Source organism: Hemitrygon akajei, chromosome 2 (genome assembly GCF_048418815.1).
Source record: "Hemitrygon akajei chromosome 2, sHemAka1.3, whole genome shotgun sequence".
Taxonomy (NCBI): domain Eukaryota; kingdom Metazoa; phylum Chordata; class Chondrichthyes; order Myliobatiformes; family Dasyatidae; genus Hemitrygon; species Hemitrygon akajei.
Window position 1 is genome coordinate 12,809,681 of NC_133125.1, and position 25,997 is coordinate 12,835,677.

Below are 25,997 nucleotides of genomic sequence, written 5' to 3' on the forward strand. Positions count from 1 at the left end.
TGAAACAAAAGTAGAAATTTAATTTACTTTCCATTCAAATTTGATAGTACTAGAGACAGATTAGCTCTGGTTATACACCTTTCTCATCTGAAGGCATTGTAATTTACTCAATTTATAAATATATTTACAACTGAACAAATTAAGTATTTCATCTGAAAGCTAATTTCACATATGAAACACAGGGAAATGTTCTCAAGATCATCTACTAAATACCAACATACCAAATCATTCTTAGACTTCGATGCTTCCTCCTGAGCCTATGCAAGCTGCAGATAATCTCATCTTTTTACCATATCAAAAACATAGTGCCTTCTGGTGCACAGAGAATTGCTGTCTGATCTCTTATCTTTGTTTAAAATTGATTATTCTGTTTGCTAGTTTATTCTTAACTGTTTCCACACTTCTACTACAATTTGCTACGAATTGCTTCTGTACTTATGATAGACTTCCACTCAAACTGCTATTCTGCTCAGAGACAACGCTCGGCTTTCAAGTGCATTCTTTCCAATTAAAGACCTGCTCCTGCCATCGTGTTTCAGAATCTGGCAGTTGTTGTCTGCCTGCTCAGTAGATCATACACAAAAAACACAACTTCATTTTAAGTCCTGATGAAGGGTCTTGGCCCAAGATATTGACTGTTTATTCCTTTCCATAGATGCTGCCTGACTTGCCGAGTTCCTCTAGCATATTGTGTGTGTTGCTTGGATTTCTAGCATCTGCAGAATCTCTTGCGTTAGTGTTTTTCTTTACATTTGAAGTTCTGTTTGTTGTCTACACAGCATTCATTAATTAGCCAGCAACTGAGTATTTCCAGCATTTCCTGTTCTTATATTATCATGAGATGATGTTCATTGCTGCTGGATCAATACCCAAATATTAGCCTAGTTAACATCATTGTGAGAGTGTGGTTACCACAAGGGGCCTCAATAATTCAAAAGAGAATGCCCATTTAGTTTCTTAAAAGATGCCAGTATTCCTGACAGCATAATAAAAACATTAAAAGACACACAACCCGTTCCCCGGATCCCCTCCTCATTCTCTTTCTTCTATGGTCCACTCTCCTCTTCAATCAGATTCCTTCCTCTCCAGCTCTTTATCTTTCCTATCCACCTGGCTTTACTATCCCTTACCAGTCACTTATCTACATGAAACTAGATAAAGAGAACCCAATTAAATAAATAACACAAATACATTATTTTTTTATTTATTGAGAAAAATGATCCAATATTACATGTATTTGTTGGAAAAAGTATGTGAACCTTTGCCTTCAGTAACTGGTGTGACCCCCTTGTACAGGAATAACTTCAACCAAATGTTCCCAGTAACTGTTGATCAGTCCTGCACATCGGCTTGCAGGAATTTTAGGCCATTCCTCCTTACAAAACTGCTTCAACTCTGGGATGTTGGTGGGCTTCCTTGCACAAACTGCTTGCTTCATGTCCTTCCTCAACATTTCTATAGGACTAAGGTCAGGCCTTTGACTCGGCCATTCCAAAACACATTTATTCTTTTTAACCCATTCTGTTGTTGATTTACTCTTGTCTTTTGGATCATTGCCTTGTTGCATTATATAACTTCTATTAAGCTTCTGGTGACAGATTGCTGCCCTGACATTCTCCTGTAAAATGACTTGATACAATATTGAATTCAGTGTTCCCTCAATGATGGCAAACTGTCCATTCCCTGAGGCAGCAAAGCAGCCCCAAACCATGATGCTTCATCCACCATGCTTCACAGTTGGGGTGAGGTTTTAGTGTTGGTGTGCAGTGCCCTTTTCCCTCCAAACATAGCAATGTGCATTTCTGCCAAAAAGTTCAACTTTTGTCTCATCTGTCAACAGAACATTGACCCAGAAGCATTGTAGAACATATATGTGGTCTTTTGCAAACTTGAGTCATGTAGTGATTTTTTTTTTTGAGAGCAGTGGTTTCCTCCACTGTGTCTTTCCATGAACACCATACTTATTCAGTGTTTGTCATATAGAGGGCACATGAACTGAGAATGTATCAAATTCTAAAGATTTCTGCTGGTCTTTTACTGTTACCCTTAGGTTCTTTTTCACCTCCTTCAGCATAGCACGTTGTGCTCTTGGTGTGATCTTTGCAGGATGCCCACTCCTAGGGAAAGTAGCAACAGGACTGAGTTTCCTCCATTTGTAGACAATTTCTCTTATTGTGGACTGATGGAACACTCAGGTCTTTAGAAATGCTTTTGTAGCCTTATCCAGCTTGATGCATCTCTACAATTCTTCACCCAAGGTCCTCTGAAAGTTGTTTTCATTGAGGCATAGTGCACATAAACAGATCTTTCTTGAGAAGAGCAGGCTCTGTTAGTAACCTGACTTTGTGTGTCTTTTTTATAGGGCAGGGTACATCTACAACTCACACTTCCAATCCCATCTCATTGACTGGAACACCTGACTCCAAATAGCTTTTGTTAAATGTATTACCCCAGAGGTTCACATACTTTTTCCAATAAATACATGTAATATTGAGACATTTTTCTCAATAAATAAATTAACAAGTATAATGTTTATTGTGTTATTTATTTAATTGGGTTCTCTTTATCTAGTTTTAGGACTTACAACTCACATTTTTAGGTCATATTTATGCAGAAATAGAGAAAATTCTGCAGAGTTCACAAACTTTCTAGCACCATTGCAGCTGTGAGAGTCAGTAGGTTAGGGTACTCTAGTAATCCTCTTAACTAAGTTACAAATGAGCAAAGCACAACCCCAAACTAGGAAGTCTTCTTTATTTCAAAGAACAAAGAGGGTTGATTTCCTGTTGGTTGCAGTTGTAGAAACATGTTACAGAAATCTTCAGAGATAAGGACATTGTCTTACCATTTTCTTTATAGTTTTTCCAAAGAGGCATATTAGAGGAAGGAAGCTCCCCTTTAAATACAGCTCCCAATTTATTTAGTTAAGATTCACTTATGTGATTAATTGCACAAGTTCACTACATTGTTACTAGTAAATTGTTCAATGATAGCACAGGACAAATGCTCTCAAATCATTGTAAGTAAAAATAAGTATTTCTCCAGTTGAGATAATGCACAAATAATTATCACAGATGGACCTTATTGTAGTCTTGGCATAGAAGAGTCTTACACTGAAAATAACGTATTTATACAAGCCCATTGCCACTGGGACATGCCCTCTTCTCATTACCATAAGGGAAGAGGTACAGGAGCCTGAATGATTTGAGAACAGCTTTTCCCCCTTGTCATCAGATTTCTGGTTGGTGCCTGAACATTACCTTATTATTCCTTTATTTGCACTACTTATTTATTTTGTAATTTATGGATTATTATGTCTTTGCTGTGTCCTTCTGCTGCAAAACAACAAATGTCATGTATATATCAGTGATATTAAATCTGATTCTGAAAATACAAACAATAGGTCAATGAACAATGTTTTAATTTTCTCAATGCAAAAGACAATTCCTCCCAGCAGATCACAAGAAAATGCATTTTCAAGGAGAAGCTGAGGAAGAGAGAAGTTACTTTTCCTAAACATTACTAGGAATAAAACATGAAAAACAGACAGTTAGAAAAATAAAGTATATGTACAGAGTGTCACCATATACGATCCTGAGATTTGTTTTCTCGTGGGTATACAAGAAACACAATAGAATCAATGAAAGACCGCACCCAAAAGGACAAACAACTAATATGCAAAAGACAACAAACTGTGCAAATACTAAATCAAAAATAACAATAAATAAATAAATAAGCAATAAATATTGAGAACATGAGATGAAGAATCTCCGTAAGTGAGTCGAGTCCATAGGTTATGGGAACAGTTCAGTGAAGTTATCCCCTGGTTCAAAAGCCTGATGACTGAGGGGTATTAAATGTTCCTGAACCTGATGGTGTGGGTTGGGAGACTCCTGTATCTTTTATCCTGTTGGCAGCTGTGAGAAGACAGCATGGTCTATATATGGTCAGGGTCCTTAATGATGGACGCTGCCTACCTGCGTCAGCACTCCATGTAGATGTGCTCAATGGTGGGAAAGACTTTACCCTTGATGGACTGGAATATATCCACTACTTTTTGTAGGACTTGCTGTTCAAGGGCTTTGGTGCTTTCAAATCACAAACTCAGAACCCAAGTTATTTATAGATTTCATAAAAAGCATTTTGGGTTGCTTATATCTCTACACATGGCCTTGCATTTCGCCCAGTAGTAATTAGATGCAGCATTAATAGAGAAAAGTATATAAAAAGAACACTCACACTGTCACTCTGAAAGGGATTCAGGAAGTTGCCACCCATCTCACCATCGTCCCGTGGAGTGCCAGGTGGATTACTCATACTTATGTTACTGGGAGAATTCTAGGCACAGATAAATAAGTAGCCATTAGTTATAATGGAAGGTTTAATCTGATCAGATCACAACTATACATGTTAGTAAACTAGTGACAGTTGTTATATTTAACACATTTTATCCTTATTGTTCTGAGCCAAAATCAGGATGCTTGTAGAGTTCTAAAACATTTTCTATCAGCAGTTAAAGTTAAATATGACCATCAAAATCTCACCTTAACTGCAAATTTCTATTCATTAAAATGTTTAAAAGCACATTATCAATGGAGTGTATATATGTACTAGTGTAAGACCACTAAGACATAGGAGCAGAATTAAGCTATTTGACTCATCAAGCCATCCATCATGGCTGATTTATTTTCCCTCTCAACCCTGTTCACCTGTCTTCTCCCTGTAAACTTTGTCAACCTTACTAAACAAGAACATATTAATCTCTGCTTTAAATATACCCAAAAAACTTGGCCTCCACTGCCATTTGTGGCAATGAATCCCATACATTCACCACCCTCTGGCCACAGATATTCCTTCTTGTCTCTGTTCTAAAGGGACATCTTTGTATTATGAGGTTGTGCCCACTGGTCCTAGACTCCACCAATATAGGAAACATCCTCTCCATGCCTACATGGAGTGTCTCCAACACTCTATCCATGCCTTTCAACATTCAATAGGTTTCAATGAGTATTTCTCCTCATTCTTCTAAAATCCAGAGAGTACAGCCCCAGAGCCATCAAATGTTCCTCACACATTAACCCCTTCATTCCTGGGATCATTCTTGTGAACCTCCTAATGATCCTCTCTAAAGTTAGCACATCCTTTCTTAGATATGAGGCCCTAAAATCTACTAATGCAGTATATGACCACACAATCAGTTGTATTACAATTAATCCTCTATTACAAATACATGTATTAATTTACACATCCAAAATCATTACAAACTCAATCACCAAATGCAAGTTTGTCTTTTTCCTTAATTGTTGATATAGGTCCTTTATTTTATCACAAAATTAAAACAAACTTTGTTAAGAATCAACTAAAATTTAATAAGAACACAATTTTCTTCATCAAAATTTACCAGTTTAATGCACAAAATTAGACCATGCTTGATTGCTGCTCTCTAGGCTTTGTCAGAGATTATGTATAATATCAACTGACCACGGAGGATGTCTGGTTCCTGGACACTATGGCCAGCTGAAGGACTCATGCAAGTTTAATTCACGAGTCTACTATCTTCTCTTGGATGGTGGGATGTAGATACATCTCTACCAATGGAGGTGTAAGGTACTCTCTCCCTCGGCCAGCCTGCAGCTCACCCTTGGGCAAGGTGCATCACCTGTTCAGACCCCCAATCAGGGTCACGTGAAGTCATGGCAGCAGGGGGTGGATGGTCGTATGAGCAGCTGGTGCATATCACAAGTCCTGGTTATGCGACCACTAATGTCAGGCAGAAAATCTCTGAAGAGTATTGATAATGGCTGGGGTCATGCATCTTGTTAGGACACTGCCCAGAAGAAGGCAATGGCAAACCACTTCTGTAGAAAAATTTGCCAAGAACAATTATGGTTATGGAAAGACCCTGACTGCCCTTGTCATATGACAAAGCACATAATGAATGACTATCTTCTCTCCCCTTTCTCTGGGAACTTTGGGAAATGTGAGAGCAGAAAGGTTCTGGGGCATGATTTTAGGTTTTAAAGTTAATTAAAAGAGCATTTGTTTCACATACTCATTTTCAAAGTTCAAAGTAAACTTATTATCGAAGTATGTATACCATACACAACCTTGAGATTTGCATTAAAGCTCCGAAATAATTTTGTAAAAAGACATTCTTTGAAGTGCCTGACTTCTACTGCCACTCTGAGTGGAGACTGCCGATCAGATAAATGCCTGGTATACAAGCTGCAATCTGTCAGGCAACATTATCAAAGTAGCATCTTACAGATACACAGTCTCACCTGCCTTTGGATCACAAACCAGAAGCATCTTGAAGTGGTTCTTTGAGTTCTAGAATTTCAATTTTGATGTGACTGTATGGGGCAGGTCACGTGATGACCATACTCCCAAAATTTTCTTGGGCGTTTGAGGACAATACCAGAATTGTCCATGGAACAGAAGCATCTGTATGTCACTGCATTTGTCTTTTCATTAATCTCTCCACTGAATGCAGCAAGCTGATCAGTCCATCACAGGGAAAGACCTCTCTGAGCACCAGTAGCAGAGCGCTGCCACAAGAAAGCAGCATTCATCATCAAGGACTATCCAGGCCATGCTCTCTTCTCAATACTGCCATCGGGAAGGAGGTACAGGAGTCATCAGCCACACGCCAGCAGGTTCAGGAACAATTACTACCGCTCCAGAACTGGCATGGATAACTTCACTCACTTCAATACTGCCTACAGATTCATTTTCAAGGACTCTGCATCTCATGTTCTTAGCATTATTTATTTACTTCTTTTTATTATCTGCATGACTTGTATGCTTTTGCACTTATTATCTGAACAATCTGTCTTTTGCATATTGGTTGTTTGTCAGTCTTTGCTTATGTATTCTCATAAATTCTGTTGTATTTCTTTATTTTCCTGTGAATACCTTTAAGAAAATGAATCTCAACATAGTATATGGTGTTATATACATACTTTGATAACAAACTTTGACTTTGATTATTAACTCTCCTCTGTTTTAATTTGCATGAAACTCACACTAGGAGAGGTAAGCAGGGAGAAACTCTATTGTTGATTATGCATCCTCCTGCTAGAACTCAACTTGAAGACCAAGCCGTATGATTTATTGACCTCTACCTTTGCCTCTACTGCAAACATTCAAAATCTAAAGAATAATCAGCCTCATGAAACAAGGTTGGAGATATCTGGCAGATGAGCCCTCATTTCCACACGATCATGAGAGGCATTGATCGTGTGGATAGTCAGAGGTTTTTACCCAGGCTGAAATGGCTAGCACGAGAAGGCACAGTTTTAAGGAGCTTGGAAGTAGGTACAGAGGAGATGTCAAGGGTAAGTTTTTTTTTTAATGAAGAGAGTGGTGAGTGCATGGAATGTGCTGCCCTCAACAGTGGAGGAGGCGGATATGACAGGGTCTTTTTAGAGACTCCTGGACAGGTACATAAAGCTCAGAAAAATAGAGGGCTATGGGTAACACTAGGTAATTTCTAAGGTAGGGACATGTTTGGCACAGCTTTGTGGGCCGAAGGGCCTGTATTGTGCTGTAGGTTTTCTATTTCCCCACCTCTAGTCATGCAGAGTTCACACTTTGAATATCACAGCTACCATTATTTTTACAATTAATGCTTTGCTGAATGGGGAAAAGGGTTTAAAATCATCCCAAAGACGGTCTTTTCTGTAAGGGCAGATACACGCTGGAGCATCAGAATCTATGGTACCCAAGCAGGGTTTTTGCATATTGGTCTTTACCCACTTGTGGTACTTTAACTCTTTGGGCTTCTGTATCTATTTCAGTTCTCCCTCTTCAATTATAAAATAAATTATGGCTGCAGCCAACATAATTTAACTTCCAGATGTGCGCATGGCAACGTGATGGTAAGTAAATATCATTTGGTAATCTGAACAGGCTGCCACAACAAATGTATGGAAGTGAACCAAATTTCTTCAATAGATAATTCTAAAAAATTATCAAATTATATTTTGGTTTAATTATTTATTTTGCTATAACAGTGGAACTGACTTCATTCTATCTATTATATCTACAATTTGGAAATATAGATATAAATGGTCCACTCTCCTGTTTTATCAGATTCCTTCTTCAGCCCTTTATCGATACCACCTATCACTTCCCAGCTTCTCAGTTTATCCCCCTTCCCCCACCCACTTACCTCTCCTGTCACTTGTCAGTTTGTACTCTTTTCCTCTCCCCCCAATTTCTTATTCTGGTTTCTGCCCCCTCCTTTCTAGTCCTGATGAATACTTGAAAGGTCGACTGTTTTTCCCCTCTGTAGATGCTGCCTGACCTGCTGAACTCCTCCAGCACTTTGTATGTGTTACTCTGGGTTTCTAGCATCTGCAGAATCTCTTGTGTTTGTATTTTGGAAATAAGCAGAAATTTTAAGAGTTGATTCTTAAAATCTTTATGAACTCAAAAAAAAAGATCAAATTGTAAGCACAAATTGTTTTTGTAAATTTCCAAAGGCTAAAAATAGCACATTTATTAAACAAGTTCCTTACTTTGGAGATGCCATCCATATCTCCTGAGCCTGAAATTAAAAGAAAGACATTCTAATTAGTTTTTCTTCCATCCATCTGAGCTCTATTATTCCCCTGCAGCCCTCAATGGGCTCTTGCAAATTTTCAGCCATGTAAAAGTGTCAGCTGCACAGCAAACACCAGGGTAAATTAATCAAAATACAAATTCACATCATTATTATCTCCACCGTTTCAAGGCCATTGCTTAATCAATTCATGCCTATGCCTAATAAATGCCATAGGTTTACAAAATAAAAAAGCTGATTTAATTTCAAATTTCCATCTGCGTTCAAGCCTGCAGTAGCTCAGTAACAATAGGTCTGTACTTAATTCTGCGTAACTGTCCTATGCAAGACAACCGTCCTCTTCTACTCTACAACATTTATTCCACTGAAGATTCATGCATTTGATAAATCATTTCTGCTGTCAGATTCCCACTGATAGGAATTACTTCCTTATTTAGAAGCTAAAAAAATATTGTATTTTGCACGCCCAAATGGGGATTACACAAGAAGTGGCAAAATTGGTAAAGTTTATTCTTCAAAAGAACAATCAATAGCAGGTGCCATGAAATCACAGTCACCATATCTTTTCTGCTAGTATTATAGGAAACATATCTCAGCCTTAAAGAACTCTCTCCCTGGCATTAATGGTACACCACCATAAAGGCTGACAGAAAGATAAGGGAAAACTTGTGGCCACCCTGCTTCAAACCCTGGCATCCATTCTCATGCTGTAAATGGAACATAGAACTGCAGAAACCCTTCAGCCCACAATGTTGTGCTGACATTTTTGGCCTACTCTAAAATGAATCTAAACCTTCCCTGCTACTTAGCCCTCCATCTTTCTATCATCAATGAGTTTACATAAGAATTTCTTAAATGTCCTTAATATATATCTCTCTACCACCACCTCTGGCAGCATGTTCCATGCACCCACCACTCTCTGTGTGAAAGAACACCTGTCATCCCCCCTTTACTTTCCTCCAATCACCTTAAAATTATGCCCCCTATTAGCCCGGGAAAAAGTCTCTGGCTGTCCAATTGATCTGTGCCTCTTATCATCTTGTACACCTCTACCAAGTAACCTCTCTTACTCCTTTAGGCCAAGGAGAAAAACCCTAGCTCACTCTACTTATCTTCATGAAACATGCTCTTATTTAGGAAACATCCTGGTAAATCTCCTCTGCACTCTCTCTAAACCTTCTACATCCTTCTTATAATGAGATGACCAGAACTGAACACAAGTGTGGTCTAATCAGAGTTTTATGGAGCTGCAACAATACCTCGCAGCTCTTGATCGCCACTCCCTGACTAATGACCAGTGATTAATCCAGTGATATTATAGTGCAACAGAATCTTCATTCTAATTAAAACTTTTTTTTCAGCTGCGTGAAGCTGAGTATCAGCTAACAAAAAAAAAAGCATCTAGTGGGAACGGATGAGCCTGTGTGAAAAAAGTAATTTCGTATTTCGTAAGATTCTAACCACAGGCTCTTCCAAGCTAGTTTTCATGGGGGGAGGGGGAAAGAGAATTGAAAACTGAATTAATTCCCAACATTTTTCCCTTCTCAGGCTTGCAGGTATCACTGGGGTTTTCTGAAACTCTGGGCTACATCTAAAAAGTCTGGAAAACATTTTAATGGATTTATTACCTTGTGTACATGAGTTTTTGTAAACAACAGGAAGCACTGAAATCAGCTTTCAATAATGCTGTAAAAATAATGCTCTTTACAGAATTTGAGGGAACAACCTCTCCCAGGAATCAGTATGTACTGCATTAAAGGGGGCTCAGTTAATCTCATAAACGATGAAGAATCCAAACAAATATTTTGATTAAAGTCAAACTGAAAATGAGTAACACGTCACAACTGGTTAAAATCTGAACTATGGTAGGAATGCATTCTCCTGGAAACTGGATGATTAGAGCCCTGGAGTAAAAGGACTGTCTGTATGGGGGTGGGTGGGAAGAAAGGGGCCCGTTTTGCTGATGTTATTTTGTTGCCTGCTGTGTTCTGAGTTCTATTGAGCATTGTGGGTATACTATGTTGGCGTTGAAACGTGTGGTGACACTTGTGGGCTGCTCCCAGCACATCCCTAAGTGTGATGGTTGCTAATGCAAACGACACATTCACTATATCTTTTGATGTACGTGTGGTAAATAAACCTGAATCTAACTCATTTATTCATCAAAATGACATACCACTTTACAACACATGCCTAAGATCTTCCATGAAACAAAATCTCTATAACTTTACCCTTAGTACTCTTTCCCCTACAATAAACAAATTGTTTTCTCAGTGCAGATTACTGCAAGTACTCAAATGGAGCAGTTTACAATTTTTTTTCTCGTGATCTTATTTACGCACCCACAGTAAACAAAATTCATGATTTTAGGAAATGCTACCCTCCTGACAACTGATGACAATTAGTGAGTAGCTGCCTTAAGATGGTGAGTCACAATGATAGTGAATGAGATATGTTAACATAAGGCTGTGGAATCAAACCCTACATGTACTGTACTGCCTACATCAGTAAGTTCCAGAAGTGCATTGAAGAAATAGAACAGAGTACAAAAATGACACTGAGAATAGAATGCATTATTATTGTCTGTTACCTAACGATCCATTCATGTGATGTGGTTCCATTCCACCCATAGCACCTATTGGACCATCTGAACCAGGGCCCATAGGAAACTGCAGAGGCAAAAGAAAATTAAATACAACTGTCAAAGGGACTTCCCAAATATGCACCAGTTCTGTATTTACAGTACATGTGGTTCAACTACTCCAACATCCTTATTAGCTGTATTAAAGGAAATTCATTTCAATGTTTGTTTGGAACACTGATTTTCACTGGCTAATGCATTAAAGTAGGCACATGAGAATTTTAGATTCATATTTTTTGTGAAGACAAACGTCTGTTCAAAATGAACATTTGTACCCTAAGTTTTGTAATGTCACCAGCCATTTGTGGCAAATAAAACTCAGAAAAACAGAGGTCTCCTAATGATAGCTGAGTCATGGTTCTTGGTGACATTGCAAGGAAATACATATATTTGTCCTGATCAAGGATCTTGGCTCGAAAAATCGACTATTTATTTTTCTCCATAGATGCTGCCTGACTTCCTTGGCTCCTCCAGCATTTTGTGCGTGATACTCCAAATGCCTGTATAATCTTTATTACTTGTCCTTCACAGCATCACAAACTGAGCATTTTGTTTTATGCTGCACCAACTATTTCTGTGGGTACTAATAAACAAATACTACTAATTTGATAATTGCCGCTCTGCTAAATGTGGCTCAATTTGCTGTCTCTGAGTGGGGGATACAAGCAAATTCCTACAGATGTACAATAGAGAGCATCACTGCTTGGGTAGTAAATGCTGCAGAAGGTTGCACTCAGCCAGTTCCATCACGGGCAATGCCTCCCCAACATCGAGGACATCATCAAAAGGCGAGGCCTCAAAAAGGTGGCATTCAGTATTAAGGACCCCCATCACCCAGGACATGCCCTCTTATCATTGCCGCCATGAGGGAAAAAGTACAGGAGTCTGAAGACAATGTTTTAGGGACAGCTTTGCCATAGTTCTGAATGGATAATGTACCATCCCATGAACATTACCTCACTATTTTTTGCATCACTTACTTAATTGTTATTTATCTAATATATACATATATATATATATATATATATATATATACACACACACATACACACACACACACACACATATATATATATATCTATAGATATAGATTGATTCAACTTTGTTTCTTGACGCTGATCAACAGAAAAGACTTTTGTGTCAAAGTGAAAACAAATTTCTATAAATTGGTCTAAATTTATTCCAAATATTAAATACAAAATAATTGATTGCATAATTTCTCACCCCCTTTGTCGGTATTTAGTAGATGCAACTTTAGCAGCAATTACAGCCTTCAGTCTGTGTAGATGGGTCTCTATCAACTTTGCACATCTAGACAACTGCAATTTTAACCCACTCTTCTTTACAAAACTGCTCAAGCTCTGTGAGATTGCATGGGGGTGGTGCATGAACAGCCCTGTTCAAGTTCAGCCACATATTCTCAATTGGATTGTGGTCTGGACTCTGACTTGGCCATTCCAGGACATTAACTTGGTTGTTTTTAAACTATTCCTGTGTAGCTTTGGCTTTATGCTTGAGGTCATTGTCTTGCTGGAAACAAATCTTCTCCCAAATCGCAGTTCTCTCACAGACTGCATCAGGTTTTCCTCCAGGATTTCCCTGTGTTTTGCTGCATTCATTTTACCCTCTACCTTCACAAGTTTTCCAGGGCCTGCTGCAGTGAAGCATCCTCACAGCATGATACAGCCACCACAATGCTTCACAGTATGGATAGTGTGTTTTTGATGATGTGTGGTGTTTGGCTTATGCCAAACATAGCGTTTAGTCTGATAGCCAAAAAGCTCAATTTTGGATTCATCAAACAACAGAACCTTCTTCCAGCTGACTTCAGAATCTCCCACGTACCCTCTGGCAAACTCTAGCTGAGATTTCACGAGTTTCTTTTAAACAGTGGCTTTCTCTTTGTCACTCTCCCATAAAGCTGTGACTGGTGAAGCACCCGGGCCTCCCTCACTAGTCCCCTTCTAGCACAGTCACTTAGTTTTTGAGGACGGCCTGCTCTAGGCAGACTTACACCAATGCTATATTCTTTGCATTTCTTGATGATTGACTTAACTGTACTCCAAGGGATATTCAGTGACTTGGAAATATTCTTGTATCCATCTCTTGACTTGTACTTCTCAATAATCTTTTTGCAGAGTTGCTTGGAGTGTTCTTTTGTCTTCATGGTGTAGTTTTTGCCAGTTTACTGACTCACCAGCAGTTGGACCTTCCAGATACAGGTGTATTTTTACTACAATCAATTGCAACACCTTGACTGCACACAGATCTCCAAAAACAGATCTCCATTTAACTATTATGTGGCTTCCAAAACCACTTGGCTGCACCAGTGATGATTTGATCTGTCATATAAAAGGGGGTGAATACTTATGCAATCAATTATTTTGTACGTAACTAATTTAGATCATTTTGTAGAGATCTGTTTTCACTTTGATACAGAAGAGTCTTTTTCTGTTGATTGGTGTCAAAAAAAGCCAAATTAAATCCACTGTGATTCAATATTGTAAAACAATAAAACATGTAAACTTCTGGGGGGGAGCAGGGGAAATACTTTTTTATAAGCACTGTACATCTACTGTATATTAGCATAATTTATGTTTTTTAATGTATTGCACCGTACTGCTGCCACAAAACAAATTTCACAATAAATGTTGGTGGCATTAAACCTGATTCTGATTCTCTCCATAGACCTGAGCATCAGAATCTAGCTCTAATGCAGGTTTGACAGAGTGCTGCATTGTCTATTAGATAGGTAAGATAACAACACCAGCATCCTGTCTACATATTGAGGTAGATGTAAAAGATTCAAATGGGTACAATGTTCAAGAAGAGGAGAGTCACCTGGCCAGTATCTATTTTCTGGTCAACAAATCTATCCTATTCATGTTATCACATATCTATTGCAGAGAAATGGCTGGGCCACAAATCAGCCACTGGGTTTTCTCAATACAATGAGTACACTTCTTCTTGTGGGTTGTCCAGGAGTTGAATAGTTAAGATCGTTAGAGAGGAAAACACTGAGTGCCCATTCTTAAACAAACACTATTTTCAACTTCATCCCAGGAACAATGGGAACATGCACTAGCAGTTATATGTCAGTAAAGCTAAATGCATATTACTTGAATTTGAGACCTGACAGGTATCATAACAGTACAAATTAGAATAAAACAGTTCCAGGTGAATGGCCTTGACCTGTAACATTGACTGTTTATTTCTCTACATAAATGCTGCTTAGTTCCTCCAGCATTTTCTGTGTCCTGCTCTAGACTTCCAGCATCTGCAGAATCTCTTGTGTTTAGAATAAAACAATTTTACACCTAAAGGAAAAACCTAACTTGTCCAGTTTAGTAAACCTTAAGTAGAGTCACATTTTACGGTCTGGTTGTGAAGTGAACAAGATAATTTATACTAAAAACATTGGAAAAGAAACTAGGAGTTTGATCTTCATCTACTTACATTAGACCTGCTAGCTCCAGGTGGAACGGCATTCATCATAGTATACATATTGTCACTGGAGTTGGTTGAATCTGAAGCAACCAGAAATACATAAGGTTAAGAACACTTTGAAGGATATAAGAGAATTATTGTTAAGGGTATGGTCTGGTTACTGTACGTCTACTGTCTCTAATTCAAAGGAACCATGATAGCAGCTGGTATAACACACAGTTCTTGGTACTCATTCCCACTATGTTTTGCCTTTCTTACAGCAGGAGACCACTACATGGAAATAAGATAAATGCAAGCAGGCTTTTTCCCTTGAAGTTGGGAGGCACTAGAACTAGGAGTCATAGGTTAAGGGTGAAAGGTAAAAGGTTTAAGGGGAAATTAAGGGGGAACTTTACTCAGAGGCTGGTGAGAGTGTGAGGCCTATGGTTTGATGAGTTTAGGCAGCATAATAGTTTGGCACGGACTAGATGGACCAAAAGGTAACTCTATAACTGCACCATTACTAAGATCAATTTACACTTCCACGTAATCATTGGACCCAACGGCTGTATCAACTGATCTGCAGCTGAAGCCACTATTCATGTTGAATATTTCTCAACTTGTTTATTCAATACATTCCTGACCAATCTTCCTTGTTTCACTTGGCATAAATTGACATTGTGTAAAGGTCTGGTGCCAATGCATGGGGCTTGAGAATGGATCAACACCACTTTGGTGAGACAATAAGTCATCTCTAAAACTTTCACCATTCTTTTAAAATGACCTCCCTATCTCCATAATCCTGCCACAACCTACAACTCCCGAGATATCTGCACTCATTGGATTTTGACCTTTTGACTATCCCCCAAATCTTCCCCAAAATCCGGGGACTAATTAAATGACTGAGATGATACCCATGAAGCTTTATTGGTATATTCCACTAGGGACAAGGACAGGCTGGATTCAGCTATTTCAGCAAAATTTTAGGTTTCAGCTATTTAAAATAAATTATATAAACCTTGTATTATTTGTTTATAATGGCTTAAGTGTCTCACTTACTTGGACAGTTAATAGTTAACACACAAAAACTCACATTACTGCTCCTTTGTTTTGATTCTCTCCTACTTTTAGCTGATGGCAAATTTCTAAAAGGTAAAGGAAAGGGATGGCATTTTCTTGGCAATATTAAATCCAGAAAATTATCGTAGGAGATGACCAGTGGTATAGTTTTTCTGCTTGTTCTCAATTTTAATCTATTACCTTTCCTATTCTTATGACAAACAAGACAATGCATCATATCTAAAATGAGTTGTATTAGATATTAGATGATTTTAATAAGCAGGCCATATGCCAGTAAAGATATTGATAGGTTATGTTGCACTATACATTTTCCATTTGGCTAATAATATATATGGATACTCAAATTACTCATTGAAAGAAAGCATCATTTCCAAAACTCAGCAAATCTCAAACATATACACAACAATCTATTTTGTCTTGTTACTATGGTTGTAGATGGGTCATATTCTGCATGGAGGTCTGTCACCAGTGGGGTGCCTCAGGGATCTGTTCTGGGACCCTTACTCTTTGTGATTTTTATAAATGACCTGGATGAGGAAGTGGAGAGATGAGATAGTACGTTTGCTGATGACACAAAGGTTGGAGGTGTTGTGGATAATGTGGAGGGCTGTCAAAGGTTACAGCGGAACATTGATAGGATGCAAAACTGGGCTGAGAAGTGACAGATGGAATTCAACCCAGATAAGAGTGAAGTGGTTCATTTTGGTAGGTCAAATATGACGGCAGAATATAGTATTAATGGTAAGACTCTTGGCAGTGTGGTGGATCAGAGGGTTCTCGAGGTCCGAGTCTATAGGACGCTCAAAGCAACTGCGCAGGTTGACTCTGTGGTTAAGAAGGTATATGGTGTATTGGCCTTCATCAATTGTGGAAGTGAATTTAGGAGCCGAGAGGTAATGTTGCAGCTATATAGGACCCAGGTCAGACCCTACTTGGAGTACTGTGCTCAGTTCTGGTCACTTCACTACAGGAAGGATGTGGAAACCATAGAAAGGGTGCAGAGGAGATTTACAAGGATGTTGCCTGGATTGGGGAGCATGCCTTATGAAAACAGGTTGAGTGAACTCTGCCTTTTCTCCTCGGAGCGACGGAGGATGAGAGGTGACCTGATAGAGGTATATAAGATGATGAGAGGCATTGACCGTGTAGATCATGTATGTCAAACTCAAGGCCCGCGGTGGAATTATCTTTGGCCCGCGAGATAATATCTAATTACTATTAAAGCTGGCCCCAGTAATCGAAGCGCCTATGGCGTATGATATGGCTAATGCTGAGTTTATTCAGGTACCAGGTTTTCAGGGTTTTTAGTGTTTATTCGGCAGTCTTCTTCATAAGAAACGGAATTTGTAAAGTGAAACACTTTGTAGTTATAGCAGAGACTGAGACACATGAGAGCAGGCTGAAAAAATGGAGGCAACGAAAGCTGCGTTCGCACGCGTCCGACTGATCCGGCCCGCATGAAGCTGCATTTTGCTCAATCCGGCCCGTGACCTAAAATGAGTTTGACACCCCTGGTGTAGATAGTCAGAGGCTTTTTCCCAGGGCTGAAATGGTTGCCGCAAGAGGACACAGGTTTAAGGTGCTGGAGAGTAGGTACAGAGGAGATGTCAGGGGTAAGTTTTTTACTCAGAGAGTGGCAAGTGCACAGAATAGGCTGCCAGCAGCGGTGGTGAAGGCGGATACAATAGGGTATTTTAAGAGACTCTTGGATAGGTACATGGAGCTTACAAGAATAGAGGGCTATAGGTAAGTCTAGTAATTTCTAAAGTAGGGACATGTTCGGCATAACTTTGTGGGTCGAAGGGCCTGTATTGTGCTGTAGGTTTTCTATGTTTCTATTCCATACACTTTTTCATCTGTTGAGTCAACATTTTATAAATATATAACAAAGTCAGTGGAAATGTCTTATGAGAGGCAAGTTAAGGAACTCAAAGGAGTGGTGAATCTGTGAAATTCATTGCCACAGACGGCTGTGAAGGCCCAGTCATTAGGCATATTTAAAATAGAAGTTGATAGACTCTTGACTAGTAAGACGTCAAAGGTTACGGGAAGAGGGTAGGAGAATGGGGTTGAGAGGGATAATAAATCAACCATGATGAAATGGTGGAGCAGACTCAAAAAGCCAATTGGCCTAATTCTGTTCCTATGTCTTATGGTCATTATAACTTAACACAAATTGAAAGCTAGCAATTAAAGTGCTTTACTTTGATGCAAATTTTTTAAAAATGTGTATAAACCAGCCAATTAGTTTGGTTTTCAACTAACTTAAAGTTCTGTAGCAATGTGCATATTTAGCATAATCTGTGATAATATGCTGTATATTATTTATTAAATTGTACAGAATAATTTATTTTAATCTATTGAACAGAAATTATTTAATTTCTGTAAAATACCTCAGATTCTCTTAGCATGTCATACGTCCTAATAAAATGCAGTCCAGTATGTTGAAGCAAAGGTAATCAGAATGTAGAGAGAAGTTAAGCCTGTGGTTTTCCATGCCACTGAAAGTTTAAATAGTGGAAAAGGCCATGAAGGATGTATGTTTCTGTATATGTGAGGAAGGAGATAAAGAGCTCCTATACGTGCAAAGGGTTAGTATTTGGGTTAGGTGAAAAATTAAAAGCTGGGAAGGGAAAAACATAGCAGAAACTGAAGTTTAAAAAAAAGATTTGGATTGAAGTGAACAAAGGTGTTTCCTTTTATGTTTTACCGATTTGATTCAGATCCGCTTTGCATCAAAAAGATTTGTACAAGTTGTCCAGTCTCTCCATTAGTAGACGGACTTTTCTTGGTACAGGCAAAATATTCTACATGGCTGATGCACACCTCAAGCAAATCCTTTTGGTCAAGGATTATGAATGGAGATCCCAATTTTAGCTCAGGGAAAGGGGCAGGGCCCAGATATGATGCACATGAACTTCAGCAACTGGAACACCCATGGAATCTGAGGATGTGGACTCTGAGATAAGTTAAAAAGAGATTAACAGCATAGAATGTTAACAATGGCTTTATGGAGTTCATACTTTGAGAACATAGTTAGATTGATCTTCCTACTCTTTGTGAAATAATTGCATTTAGGGGCTATAAAACGTTCCAGTTAATAAGCTGACCGAGACAAGAATGAAAGAATCTGTGTTCTGGAGTTAATAAAACCATAAGACATAGGAGCAGAATTAGGCTATTTGACAATTGAGACTGCATCTCCATTTGATTATGGCTGATTTATTATCCCTCTCAACTACGTTCTCCTGCCTTTTCCCCATGATCTTTAACACCCTTGCTAATCCAGAACCTAAAGAATCTAGATGAACAAAATTCTCTTGGAAAGGGAATACAAGTGATTTGAACTCCTGGGGCTCATCTGTATGTTCCTGGTCAACTGCATGAGGAAAACAGGGTAACGTGCAGATACACAATTCAGCACTAAAGAAAATCATTGCAAATAAGATCAGTCAGAGGAGATGGCTTCAGGGAGTCTCGCAAGAGGCTAGGTTCAAGGGTTTAAAATGCGATGTAGTTGCAATGTTTGTTGGCCTGTGGAGAAGAGCATGTTATCACAGAAATACCCCTAATAGGTCAAATAAAAATAACAATTTACCTATTAGTCATGCTACCTTCCAGAAGTGACATGATAAACAATCAACATTTGTTTACTTCCCCTGATCCCTTGTAATCAATTAATTTAGCAACCTACACATCAGTGACAAGTGGCAAATCAAACACATCTGGGAATAAAATCCATAAGGCAATTACATGCGTGTTCCTGTTCAGGTCTTGCGGAAGGGTTGACACTGACAACAACAACAACAACAACAACAATCAGAAACTGAAGCAGACAAGTTAGTATTTTTACCTCCCGGGCTGGGCATAATGGGAGTTCCTGGAGGTCCACCACCACCTGGAGGTCCCTGCAAAACAAAGTTCATCACAAGTTTACTCTCTGAACTATAACAGATATATTCAACTAATGACAGAGTACCATCTGTTTATAGACATCTCCAAATTAAAATCAGCAGACCATGCTGTAAAACATAATTATTTATCTCCACCCACAAAGGTATGCAATTTTATGCACTTTCATATATCTACATGAAAGGTGAGGATAAGAGTTGACTTGATGATTAGAGGCATAGATCAAATGGATAGTCAGAGACATTTTCCCAGGTTGCAAATGTATGATACCAGGGGGCATAATTTTAAGGTGAATGGAAGAAAGTAAGGGGGGGGATGTCAGATATAAACGTTATACACAGAGTGGTGGGTATATGGAATGCTCTACCGGGGTGGTGATAGAAACACATTTATTAGCAGCATTTAAGATACTCTTAGATATGCACTGGGTTTATAGAAAATGGAGGGCTGCTTGGGAGAGATTGATCTTGGAACGGGTTAAAAGGATGGCACAGTATTGAGGGTGAAAGGGATTGTTCTGTAATTTTCTATGTTCTACACGGAGTAGAAGAAGCTAATAACGGTTCTTTTCCTGAATAACAATCAAGTGAACTTTACATAAAGACTGAAGCATGAATGTCAGGATCAACATGATCCATCACTTCCCAAGAAACTAACAGGGTAACATCAACACCACTCACTGTCTGGACATAGAAACCACAACAGCCACTTTGATAAGGTCTGGAACTGACCACTCTTTAAAAAAAAAAGATAATGAAGAAAGTTCTGTATTTGTATGGGACACCACAGTAGCCGTTAGTATGACACTATTACAGCTTGTGGCATCAGAGTTCAAAGTTCAATTCAGGTACCCTCTGTAAGGAATTTGTATGAGCTCCCTGTGAAATGCATGGATGGGGTTCTTCCTGGTGCACCAGTTGCTTCCCACAGTCCAAAGATGCACTGGTTAGTAAGTTAACTGGGTAGAGTAAACTGTCCCATGATTAGGCTTGGGTTAAATCAGGGGTTGCTGTGGTATGGCTCGAAGGACCGCAAGGGCCTATTCCACACTGTATCTCTAAATAACTAAGTGTCTTCCAAAAGTAATTATTTTCTTTTAATCAATCCAAAGTAATACTTTAATCCTAATGTTGAATACCTGCACCATGTCAACTTTTTCTTACTTAACTAGAAAAAGCTTTCATTTCCAAAACATTTTCATAGCTTTTGGACATTTCAAATTAGTTTTGAAATACAGTCATAATCAAAATTAGAAGATGCAGCAGTTAATTTGGACAAAACAAGCTTCCGCAAACAGGAAGGTTAAATATTAACCTTATTTGTGACATGAACATTGAAACATACAGTGAAATACATTGTTTGCATCAACGGGGACATGCTAGGGGCAGACCGCTGGTGCCACCATGCTTCCACTATCAACATGGCATCCCTTCAAGTTACTTCCCCTAACCTGTATGTCTTTGGAGCATGGGAGGAAACCGGAGCAATCGGAAGAAACCCACACAGTCACAGGGAGAACATACAAACTCCTTACAGATAAAACAGGAGTTGAACCCCGATCTTCCAATTGCTGGCTTCGTAAAGTGTGACACTAACTGCTACACTACCGTGCTGCGCATGTGACCAAGTAATCTCTATTTACTGATGATGTTTCAAGAATATATTATGCTGTCCAGAGAACGAGGAGAATTACCCTACTCTTCCTTATTAAGTATTGAGATTTCTTATTTTCAAGTGAGAGGACTGGCTGGGCTTTGCTTCATGGGTACCGGGTGTTGCATGGGTTAAGTTATCCAAGCAGGAATCCAGAGACCCAAAGTCAAATACCACAACTGCAGCTGTGGTATTGAAACTTGTTTAGTAATGTACAACTTGGAACAAAAACAACTGGGGGACAGGGAGAGAGAGAACCTTTGGATTACTGAATTGTTGGATGAAGTGCAATAGTCTTTGGGGTAACTGCAAGGTCCACATCTTTGCTATTGTTTAGCTCACGCTTGTGCTCAGTAGCAGGTACACTTTTCGTTTTGCTGGTGAGGGTAGAGGGATTGTTGATCGCCACTGCTTACACACGGGAGGGGGGACCTTTGGGGTTCTCACGTTTAACTGTCGTTCATTCTTGGGCACTGCTCTGTTTTCATGGATGCTTTGCAAAGAAAAAGCATTTCAGGATGTATATTGTATACATTTCTCTGACATTAAATTGAACCTCTTAACCTTTGAACTAGGCTTAGTAACCAAGTCCACAAAAACAACTGGATTATTGCTCGATTCCATCTGGTACAACAAGGGAAGAACTCTGCCCTACTGTGCTGGTCTGGTCTATTTGAAACTCCAGGCCTACCTCATGTGGTAGATTCTTACAATTGCTGAAATAGCCCAGCAAATCACTCAGTTGTCTTCAACTTCTCAAGGGGTAATTACAGATTAGCAATTTAGGACGCCTTGGCAACACAGTGGTTAGTACAACATTATTACAGCTCGGGGTGTTCTGAATTCAGAGTTCAACTTTGGCGTTGTCTGTAGCGAGTTTGTACATTCTTCCCATGACCACGTGGGATTCATTCAGGTGCTTGGATTTCCTCCCACAGTCCAAACGTATATGAGTTGGTAGGTTAATAGGTCAGTGTAAATTGTCCCACGATCAGGCTCAGGTTTAATCAGGGGTTGTTGGATGGCATGACTCGTTGGGCTGGAAGGGCTTGTTCCTCTAAATAAATAAAATGTCTGAAAACCGTATAAATAAAAGAAAAATTCTGAAGTCCACAGTCTAGATGGCTGGCTGGTGGCGTAGTGGCATCAGCACTGGACTTCGGAGCGAAGGCTCGAGTTTGAATCCAGCCGGCTCCCTTGCACGCTTTCCATCTGTGCTGGGTTGAGCGTCGAGCTAGCAACTCGGCCTCGTAAAAATAAGAAATCCTGCTAAAAAAAATGCCATCATGAGGCCATCCCAATGACTCCACTCGGAGTTAAGGGCTCTCTATTCTATTCTTCTACATTCTAGATAGTACACCACATGGTCAGCCTGTTATAGCAGAGAGAAATAACAACTTTTGATCTCACTATTTTCCTCACTAATACAAAGGGGCATAATTTTAATGTGATTGCAGGGAAGTATAGTGGAAGAGGGAGCAAATGTCAGAGTTGAGTTTTTAAACAAAGAGTAGCGTGTGCACAGAACACTCTGCCAGAGGTGGTGGCAGAGGCAGATAAACTTGGGACATATATTTTATTTATTTATTTTATTTACAGATAGAGCGTGGAACAGGCCCTTCCAGCCCAACAAGCCACACCACCTAGCAACCTGCCTATTTAACCCTATAATAATCACAGGACCATTTACAACGACCAATTAATCGACTAACCCGTGTGACTTTGGAGAGTGGGAGCAAACTACAGCACCCTGAGGAAACCCACACAGTCACAGGGAAAGTCCTCACAGATGGTGCTAGAAGTGAACTCTGAACTCTGACGCCCCGTGTTGTTATAGTGCGTTGCTAGCCACTATGCTATCCCGGCAGCCTAAATAATTAAATAAATAAGAGACTCTTAGACAGACACATGGATGAAAGAATAATGAAGAGCTATTGAGAAGGAAGGGTAAGATTGATCTGAGCGTAGGTTGACACAACAACATGTGCCAAAGGGCCTATACTGTGCTGTATTGTTTTGTTCTATTAAAATCCTCATACTCTGGAATCCCTCACACTCTCTATGTAATTATTCCACTGTTAGCAGATATGTCATCAGTTAGCAAAGCCTTAGGATTTGGAATTCCTTCCAAATGTCTCCACCTCTCTTTCTTCTCTAAAGTGCTTCTTAAAGTCTGTTGATTTCCAAACATTTCATTATTGGTTACAAAATTTTCCTTGTGCGGGGTCTTTCTACAGGGTCATAACTGACAGCATCCTGACTGGCTGCATTACTACCTGGTATGAGAACTGTACCTCACTTAATCGCAGGACTCTGCAGAGTGCGCTGCGGACAGCCCAGCGCATCTGTAGTTGTGAACTTCCCATGATTCAGGACATTTACAAGGACAGGTGTGTAAAAAATTTCAGGCCATTTCAGGATCACTGGGGACCTGAGTCACCCCAACCACAATCTATTCCAGCTGCTACCTTCCGGGAAACAGTATCGCAGCAAACAGGCTCCGGGACAGCTTCTTCCACCAGGCCATCAGACTGATGAACTTATGCTGATTTGGCTGTACTATGTTACACGACTGTTCTATTTATTATAAATTACTATGATTGCACATTTAGATGGAGATGTAGCGAAAAGATTTTTACTCCTCGTGTATGTGAAGGGTGTAATGAATTCAAGAGCCTGGGCACTGCAGGGCCATAGTGATTAGCATGACACTACTACAGCTCAAGGCACTGGAGTTCAGAGTTCAATTCTAGCACTGTCTGTAAGGAGTTCATATGTTCTCCAGCCTCCTCCCACAGTCCAAAGACAAACTGGTCAGTAGGTTAATTGGTTATTGTAAATTGTCCTGTGATAAGATTAGCATTAAATAGGTAGGTCGCTGGGCAGTGTAGTTTGTTGGCTTAGAAGGGCCATTTCCATGCTGCTTCTCTAGTTAAATAAATTCACTATAATGAACAACCAGCAATTAGAAATGAAGTACATTTTAATGCCTAACATAAATTCAGATCTTCTCACTGCCAAACCACACTTAACGCAAGTGCAAAGTGTTATCAGCTACCAGTGAACTTGATAAATCCATCTGATTTGATTTTATTTCTTCAAATTTAGATATGCACAAAGCTAACAATGTTATATCTCTTGTTTAACATCAAAGGCAATTCCTCACTGTAAATACTTTGATACATAGCTGTGCTTGGAACTATTTTACCAGAATGATTACCGATTTACTAATGGACAGCAATATATGTAACTTGGATGCCAGTCAAAACTACCAAACACCAATTGGATGTGCACTTTCCAGTCATATACACTGTATGACTGGTCTTCTAGCACATTAGTTTTGTGTTTGAACAACGCAACATAACGCACAAAGGAAAGTAAAATACAACTCACCACATAGTTGCCAGGTGATGCTGATGAATATGGTATCTGCAACAAAAATAACTGTCAGTCACCCTTGCTCCCTTTACCAAGATGGAAAACGTCCGAATCAGAATGTTAATGAGAAATCACAAATAATTTAAAGCCTTTAAAGGGGAATAATTTTAAGGTGATTAAAGTATAGGGGAGATGCCTGAGGTAAGTGTTTTTCCTTTTTACACACAGATTGATGGGTGCATGGATTGCGCTGCCAGGGATGGTGATAGAGGCAGATACATTACAGACATTTAAGAGACTTTTAGATAGGTACATGGATGATAGAAAAATGGAGGGTTATGCAGGAGGGAAGTGTTAGATTAATAGAGTAGGTTAAAAGAATGGCACAGCTTTGTGGGATGAAGAGCCTTTCCAGTGTTGTTACGTTCTACATTCATTATTATCAATCTTCTATATTTGAATTTTATTTAGAAATTGATTCTGAAGTCTCAACTACATGGAATCCTTGATATCCTGTGAAAGGACACAAAACCTGTGACATAAAGCTAAGGTAATAAATTACTAAAGAGACATTGGGAGAAGGAGTTTCCCCACCACCACCATACAGGACATGGCCTCTTCTCATTACTACCATCAGAGAGGAGCTTCAAGTTTTAGGAACAAGTTCTTCTTCTCTGCCATCAGATTTCTGAATGGTGCATGAACCAATGAACACTACTTCATTATTCCTTTATTTTGGTAATTTATAGCTTTTAATGTCTTTGCATTGAATTGCTCCTACAAAACAGCTAATCCCAAAGTATCTGTCCATGATAATGAATTGAATTCTCATCTTGAGAGTTAGGTACCAATCTTCATTATGTTTATTTGTGCACAGTTTTATATACAACCTGCTTAATGTGCAATTGGTAGATGAAGAAGGAAATATTCTTCTTTACATCACATTACAAACAGGAACTTACCAATTACTTTACGAGTGATTCATATATAATACTTGGTGAAACCAGCAGTTTTACAAGTGATCGTGACTGCATCATTCACCAAAACTATCAGCTGTCACGTTGCACCTCTCATCTGGGTTAATGGCATTACAGTAATAATACTGAGAACCACCCAAGGTGGAAAGCAAAGTCACAACACTGAGATGCGTTGCTTCATACAAAAACTTCTACAGCAAACTGAACACAGTCCAAAGATGTAAAGGTTGCTAGGTTAATTGTCCCATGATTAGGCTAGAATTAAATCGGGAGACTGCTAGGCAGCGCAGCTTGAAAGGCTTATTCTGCGCTGCATCTCAATAAATATATAAAGTTCATATTTTCTTCAGCCAATCTAAAACTA

At 39.2% G+C, this 25,997-nt stretch overlaps 1 protein-coding gene across 8 annotated transcripts in view; it reads right to left on the bottom strand.

The window, feature by feature from the left end:
• ssbp2b (single stranded DNA binding protein 2b) overlaps positions 1 to 25,997 on the bottom strand; it is a 318,540-nt gene that overhangs the window by 18,128 nt on the left and 274,415 nt on the right. For all 8 annotated transcript variants that reach the window (XM_073067151.1, XM_073067200.1, XM_073067190.1 and 5 more), the window contains 6 exons: positions 24,672 to 24,707; positions 19,567 to 19,621; positions 14,664 to 14,734; positions 11,157 to 11,235; positions 8,523 to 8,551; positions 4,240 to 4,338 (listed from right to left, as the gene is read on the bottom strand). In XM_073067151.1, the coding sequence (XP_072923252.1) occupies positions 4,240 to 4,338; positions 8,523 to 8,551; positions 11,157 to 11,235; positions 14,664 to 14,734; positions 19,567 to 19,621; positions 24,672 to 24,707 (369 nt within the window). The remainder of the gene's footprint in view (positions 1 to 4,239; positions 4,339 to 8,522; positions 8,552 to 11,156; positions 11,236 to 14,663; positions 14,735 to 19,566; positions 19,622 to 24,671; positions 24,708 to 25,997) is intronic.